The sequence below is a fragment of the Echinops telfairi genome, unplaced genomic scaffold (genome assembly GCF_000313985.2).
Source record: "Echinops telfairi isolate 266 unplaced genomic scaffold, ASM31398v2 ScPeMD7_1713;HRSCAF=2227, whole genome shotgun sequence".
Lineage (NCBI taxonomy): Eukaryota > Metazoa > Chordata > Mammalia > Afrosoricida > Tenrecidae > Echinops > Echinops telfairi.
Window position 1 is genome coordinate 17,708,437 of NW_022105611.1, and position 7,665 is coordinate 17,716,101.

Here is a 7,665-nt window from a genome sequence, read left to right on the forward strand (position 1 = left end):
CCCCACCCCACTCACTCACACATGTAAGTGCGTGTGCGTGCAGAAACATGAAGGCTCACGAAGGAAAAATAAATCTCTCACACTTGAAAATGAAGGAATTGCAGAGGCAGCAAATCTCTGAGTGAAGTTGATGTTGATGCAGTGGGTTATACAAGCCAATAATTTATGCTAGGGCTTCACAGAATGCTAGACACTAGGAAGGGAACCCAAATAAGTCAAATGCCATCAATAAAAAGGTGCGGCCAGCCTGGGCTGGGCTGCGATTTCTTGCTATAAACAGCAATGGCCAGGATTCAGACGACTAGCCAAGCAAGCACTGCAATAATGAAAAGCAAGCACGTTGTAATAGCGGCTGCTAGAGCCACAACCTTGGGATGGGGAAATGATGCCTTTTGTCGTAGCTACACAATCGCAAGGGTTTTTTGCTTTATTGGAAAAATGAAGTGCAGATCCTTTCTAAACTAGCAATTTGTCTGTCGAGGTTTTGTGGAGTCTGTTGTGGTTATGATAAAATATGCTCATTCATATTAAATCACTTATGACCTTGGTAAAATATTACTTTGTATGAACTGACTCTTGGGACACTTTAATTTTATGAAACATACACTTTAGTTTTAGAACGTACAAATGCAAACGAAACACTCCTAGTCTACTACATCACGTTAACAACCCATCAAAGATGTGGGAACACGGAGGAATAATTATACCAGTTCACCATCTAATTAGTTTCACCCCTAAAAGGATACTGGCCGTGAAGAGCAAATTCTTTAAACCCTGAAGCATACCAGAAGTGGGCCTGTCTGTCTGGTTCAAAATTATTCCATGGAAGAATACTACCAAACGAAGTAAAAGATTGTGGGGAAACCCAACCCCCCCTTCCAGAAAGGGGTCAGCAGCGTCAGCTGTACGGTGCTGACGACATCTGGAAAATGCTGGCAAGAACGAAAGGAAGTGTGCAGCTTGTAGTGAGCTAAGGAACCCACAGTTCAGAGTTCCTCAGGCCGTTTCATCAACAGGGTCATATTTAAAACAACAAATAAGCAGCCAGGAAGTAAGTCGCTTTGGCATTACTTAAGGCTAATTACTCTTCTCCGAACTAGACACCTCTGTTAACTGAGGGAATGTTGGTGTTGAGGGGCTATCACGTCAGCCCCGACTCAGAGCAACCTTCGGTACAACAGAGGGAAACGCTGCTGGGTCCTGTGCCGGCTGCAATGGTTGTGAGGTAGGCTTGAGCCCATGTCACAGGCACCGCGCCAAGCCATCTCATCAAGGATCTTCCTCTGCTTTCCCATACCAAGCATGATGTCCTTTTACAGGGACTGGTCTATGCTGATAACACCCAACGTTTGTGAGACACACGCCACCACAGTGATGACAAACGGACAGACAAGGGGTAGAGTGAGGGAAAGGGCACTGGACACTGTGAAAGCAGGAGGGAAAGTGGACTTTGGTAGGACCTCCCAGCACGGGTGTCACGGGGTCACAGCCTGTATGTGCTCCTGAGCACTGAGCACCTGACACGCAACACGAGCTCAGTAAATACAGGAAGATAAGTGAGCTAGGAAAAGGACCCACAAGCACGACGAACAACAAACCAGGCTATTTTTATATCTGAATGTGAGGTCAAAAATCAAATCCTGGCCTTCATCCTGACAATGCTCCAGGTGGCCCAAGCTATCACCGACCGCGGCACCATGAGTTTCTGGTGTCGGGCGAAGCAGAGTGGTGTGTGCTGCAGGAGATAAGCAGAGGTCCATGTGATAAAGGTCCATGTGTCACAATCCTAGTAGGAAAATCTGATTTTTAAAATGAGTATCATAGTCTGTCTTTTATGTCTGCCTAAACCCCAATGCCATGCAAAGTGCCAAACTCATACCCACACCAATTCTGACGCATGGTGACCCTACATAAGGTTTCTGAGGCTGTTCATCTTTCAGGGGACACAAAGCCTCATTTTTCTTCCATGGAGAGGCTAGTAGGTGGGTTTGTACCACTGCCCTTGAGTTTAGCTGCTCAATGCTTAGCCCACAGTACTACCAGGGCTCAAAGTACCAGTTTGCAACAAATAAGGAGTTTGTGCTGGTACCTAAATACCCCATTTCTTTCAGTGAGGATGTCTTACAAAGAAAAGCAAAAGCAAAAGCGCGCCGGAGCTAACCAATTAGTGTGTTTGGTGACATGGTAGATGAACACTTGGTGCACGATCCTCATCTTGCTGCAGATCCTACCAGGCAGTAGTGCGGACTGCAGACCACCTGCTGCCCTGTGGGCCATGCTCTGAGCCACTGTGAGTACACCCTCCTAATGCCTTTCTAAAGAAAATAAACGAGCTCTTCTAAAAATCATCATAAGCTGGTGGAAGGTGGACAGACGGAAAGGGAAATAAAATTTATTATTATGAAGCTCTATGATCTTAATAGATTCTATATTTAATAATCCTCATTGACAAAATATTACCATTCTGAACTGAGGTTCGGAGACAGCTGTATTTATCTAAAATCACACAGTTTGTATGGAAACCGTGACAGGGGCCCCTTGCATCGTCTGCTCTGGGGAAGTATGGTTGACAGTGGGCCTCAGCTGCTGCCGGCACAGGCCCCTCCTGCTTTCATGCGGACTCTCTCAGGACTGCTCCCAGCCAATCACTGAGCACAGTAGACGTACTGTCCTAGGCGTATTCCGGTGAAACAGGGTATTCCTCCAACAGCAACTTGGGCGTGAGGACTTCCATCACCCCGGAGGAAACTTTCTTGGAACTGAGTTGTAGTCGAGACTCTTCTACACAATCTTCTTGGTTACCCTTTCTCCTACACCTCCCACATTTACACTGTAGTCTGACTGCTCTACCCACCTTCTCCCGCTTTGTCCCTCAGTAAGTTTCTTGCTATCTAATCCCATCTTTAGTGGGAGCCCTGGTGGCACAGTGGTTCAGCGGTGGGCTGTGATCCGAATGGTCAGCAGTTTGAAACCTCCAGCAGCTCCTAAGGAGAAAGACTGGGCTTTCTACTCCCATGACCAGTTACAGTCTAAGAAACCCATAGGGGGGCTGCTAGGTATCAGCAGCAACCCGATGGCAGTGATTCTGATCAGAATCCTATCTTTCAGTTTGTTCCGTGGTGAATGCAGACTAAAGTAGCTAGTAAATGTGGGTGCTGGTATCCAACCAAGTAGTTAGTTGGGGGTAGAGAATACAGAGGCATAATTAACTTGTGAGTCAGAGAGATTGTGCTATACTCACAATATGGAAGTCTAATAGAAAACTTAAAAGTTTGCCACTGCCTTATGCCTGTGGTAACAGTAGGGGCGGGGGACAAAGACAGATTAATAAGGGTGGCAGAGAAACTCATAGAAGTATGTACGCTAGATGTGCACACCTAACTGCTACTTTCTGATATTTTTAACTGCATCTGGCCAGTTCTGAAAAAGCAGTAACAATGGAGAAACCTCAAAGCAAAACTAAAGGGCAGGCACCATACTGCCATGTTGCTGCCATAGCCCCTGAAGGCAGTCATCTGTGGATTCCTCACGTGGTAAATCCCATCAACCACCTTGCCACGTGTCTCACATGAACAGGACAGTGGATGAAGTGGAAAGGGTATTCTTGTGAAGGCCATGTTTGTGGAGGAATATATCGGCATATGTCGACGACACACATGTGGACAACTTCAGTTGACATGGCACAACATCTGTTGTACTCTCCTAGAGCTTAGTATATCACAGTACACGCAATTCATACTTTTTTTAGCTTCTATGTTGAAAAGATACACAGGGCTCTGTAACTATTTTTGTTTCATATTAAAATTAGAAAACCAAGATAACTTAGTGAGTTCAGGAAAACTAGAATAATTTATTTTTCCTCAGACATGGAAATTATATAAAGGATACAAATTTTTAAATAAATCAGAGTATCTTTGAATGATTATGTTTAGGGAGGGGAGGGAATAAGAGCGACAATATAATAATGGATTTCTCTGTTTTTTTTACCTCTTTCACATCTTACCAAAATCAAAGATCTTAGGCCATTGCTGAAAGCTCTGGCTCTCAGGCCCTTCAGCTCGGATATTAATACTGCCTTTATGGAAATAAATAGACACGCACTGATGGAGACGTCAAGTGCATTAGTGTTCACGTTATCTCTCCTGGTATGAACGTAATGGGTATCTCCACAAGGAGATGTAAACCAATGTCACTGATCAGGAAATATATCCACTCCACTTCATTTACTGGCCTCCAGTGGGGCTTGATGATGATGGTGTCTGAGTGGAATTACTATAAAGCAAATGATGAATTAGCACGAGGGCAAAGGAACACAGAAATGAGCCTCGGAGACGAAGCAATTACATTCTCCATCACAAGCTAGAGGCCAACACAAGAGAGAGTGCGGCCAGCTCTACAGCAGCGGGAACCCACGCCCACTGCTTGGAATTCGCCGAAGCTGAGCTGTTTTGATAGCTGGGCCACAGGCTTCTTTGGTTATAATACTCCGAAAGTGACATGTATGTGTTTTAAGTCTCTTTTAATCTCTTAAACACCACGGAGTGATGTTTATCAGACCGTGAGACCTGGGCACATTCTGCTTCCATGATTTCATCCTCTAGGGACCTTGTCATTATGAAGGCATATTAAATGCAGGGGGGAGGTTCAGAAGCCTTAAAGAATTCTAAGTGACATTACAAAATAAATTTTAAAATGCTTTTGGAGAGGGTGGGGCTGGGTGATAGAGAACAATGTCATTTGGTGGTTGCTTCAGCAGTCACAGTCTGGCACGCTTTGGAGAGAGTGAGCAGCCAATCAGAGCATCCCTGACGCCGCAGACACAGTTTCCCTCTCTTGCTCTTCTGAGTAGGCTTGATGTCAACGCTGGTGTAAGGGCAGGACTTGCAAGGCGTAACAGCTCAGATATTGCAGATTCATTTACTACTAGGCCTTTGGGAAATCTTACATATTTTTAACAACAAAATCAAAACTATCTATCCAAAACTCAGTCTGTTATTTATTCAGAGATTAATTATATATTACATCGTTGTAAATTTGTCACAATTTATCTTCCCATACCAAGGATGAGGGAAAACAACAAACCACGCAAATTTGTTTCAGTATTTTCTGTAAAATCTCTTCTCCAAGGAACTAATTAATTACTCTAGGCCTCCACTTCCTTATTTGTAAAAAGAGGAAAACAATTACAACTTGAAAGAGTGTGAAGGTTAGGGAAAGTACAAGAAGTGCTTTGCATACATACCGGTAATCAAAAGCACATATCCTTATTTGTGAAGCTACGATAAATACATTTCTAAACGTCCTAGTTCAAAATTATTTTTCTTCTGGCATTTGATGGTGAAATACTATATCTATGTAATGAAACGTGAATTAAGGTGCTGGCCGAGAATACGGAAAATAGTAGAAAATACATCTCTCTTGGGAGACAGAATACTTCTTAGAAGCCAGGATGGTGAGACTTTGTTTCAAGCACCTTGGACATGCTACCAGGAGGGGCAGTCCCTGGAGAAGGACGCACGAGTGGAGGGTGGAAAAGGAATGCTAACTCTCATAAGAAGAACAAGCAATGGGTTCAGATAGAGGAGTAACTGCGAGGGCAGCACAGGGCTGTACGAATCGGAATGAACGCAACAGCACCTGCCAACCGCGCGCAGTGGCAGACAGTTCTGAGATCAGGCACTTTAATAAGCTAGTGCCATCATGCTTTAAAAATGATTGCTACTATACCATTTTTAAGATAGAAAGATATGACATACATATAGCAAAATGCATAAAACAGATAGAGTCTAAGCTCATTATAAAACATATTCACCACCCATTCCTCTGTTTGCCACATGCAGTGGTTTGCATGTTGCCCTGATGCTGGAAGCTGTATCACCAGTATTTCAAACACCAGCAGGGTCATTCAGGGTGGATAGCCTTCAGTGGTTTCCAGACTATGAGGAAAGCCCTGGTTATCTACTTCCAAAGTTCTGCAATGAGAAGCTTATGGGTGGAAATGGAACCTCCTGTCATTTTCTTCGCCCACATCATCAGTAGGGATTACCTGCTGGAGGAAGGTGCCGGGCTTGGTGAAGTATAAGGCCAGCGAGGACCAAGAAAGGACGTGGTGTGATAGACTGGCACGAGATGGGTGGACTGGCACATGCTGGCGATCTGGAGGATGATGCAGAGCTGGGCAATGTTTCATTAAGTTGTATGAAGGTCACCAGGAGTCAAGATCAAGCCCATGGCCAATATCCATCTACTTACATACTTCCACCAAATGCACTGATGGACAAAGAAATGAATGCCTATGTAACCATTCAGTTAGGGAAAAGAATGCAGCCGGTATCCCAGAAGCTCCCCATAGTTCCTCTCTCATCCCTTTACACCCCCAGCGCTAACAACAATTTTTGTGGGTTTTTTTGGGGTGTGTGTGTGTGGGGGCATTAATCTTCATCCCTAAATAATGTAGTAGACAGGGCAACCCATGTGCGGTAATTGAGCTCCAGAGGGGTTTTGCTGTCTGATTTTTCCAGATAGTGCCAGGTTTTTTTCTGACCATCTTTTTGGTCAGCAGCTGAACAAATAGCATTACTACTATCCTCGGTCTACAAACGAGGAAATGAAGGTATAGGGAGGTTAAAGTTAACTTTCTGAAATCATCGCTGAAGGAGCCCTTGTGGTGAGTGGTTATGTATTGGGCTGCTAACCACGAGATCAGCAGTTCAAAACCCAAATCCATCAACTCCTCTACATTTTAATCTTGGAACCCCGAGGGACACTTCTACCCTGCCACATAGGGTCGCGATAAGCCAGACTGGACTGGATGGCAGTGCGTGAGAAAATGATATGACTGGGAATTAGAATCCAGGTAATCTGGATCCAGAGTTCTCGCTCAAAATTAACTACATGGCTAGGTGGGATTCATTTAGTTTATTTTAATGTAAGATTTTTGGCCTTTTACTTGATACATTTACACAGGATACTAATTCTACCCTCGCTGGAAACCTAGTCCATGCATTTAAAATGCTCTTCAATAATCAGCACCACGAATAACCATTTTCCTGGTGTTCTTTCTACACACACATCACCTCCCCCTCCCAAAACAGCTTATTGTTAAATTATGCTGGTCACACTTTTGAGGCCAACTAATATCACACCAAAATCCATTTTGGATATAACTCATAATTCATTTCATGAGGTTTGCACATAAAAAGATATGGCTAGAATATCTATCCCACCCTCTCTAAACTAAACATTGTATATTTCATTATTTCAGTAGAAGTGACTTCTTTAAACATTTTTCTCCCAGCAGAAGATGTCGCTCATGTGGTGCTTTGGAAACGAATCTCACTGCTGAACAAGTAACTTAATTAATTGAAGAAAAGCACCTGACTGGTAGAAATGTGAATAATGAAAGGCTGAAGTGACCTCTAAAATAACGAGGCAAAAGGAAGAGTTAGATACCCCCCCAAAGATCCAAGTCACCTACACAGATCAGTTTTACACAACTCTTAGCCACACATACACAAAATGGAAACTTGTTGTGAAACACAAAGGGGCTTCAAAAAAGATCATTAAAAAAATGGGAGTTACTGGTACAGATAGGAACTGGAAACACAGGGAATCCAGGGCGGATGATCCCTTCAGGACCAGTGGTGTGAGTGGTGATACTGGGAG

The 7,665-nt window shown here is 43.8% G+C and overlaps 1 protein-coding gene across 2 annotated transcripts in view; it reads right to left on the reverse strand.

Moving 5' to 3' along the window:
* UVRAG (UV radiation resistance associated) overlaps positions 1-7,665 on the reverse strand; it is a 289,183-nt gene that overhangs the window by 49,837 nt on the left and 231,681 nt on the right. Inside the window, exon 14 of one of the 2 annotated variants that reach the window (XM_045293121.1) lies at positions 6,006-6,270. The exons of the other annotated variant lie outside the window; for it this stretch is intronic. Coding sequence (XP_045149056.1) covers positions 6,190-6,270 — 81 coding nt within the window. The 3' untranslated portion in view covers positions 6,006-6,189. Of the gene's footprint in view, positions 1-6,005; positions 6,271-7,665 lie in introns of those variants that run through there. 2 annotated transcript variants of the gene reach the window in all.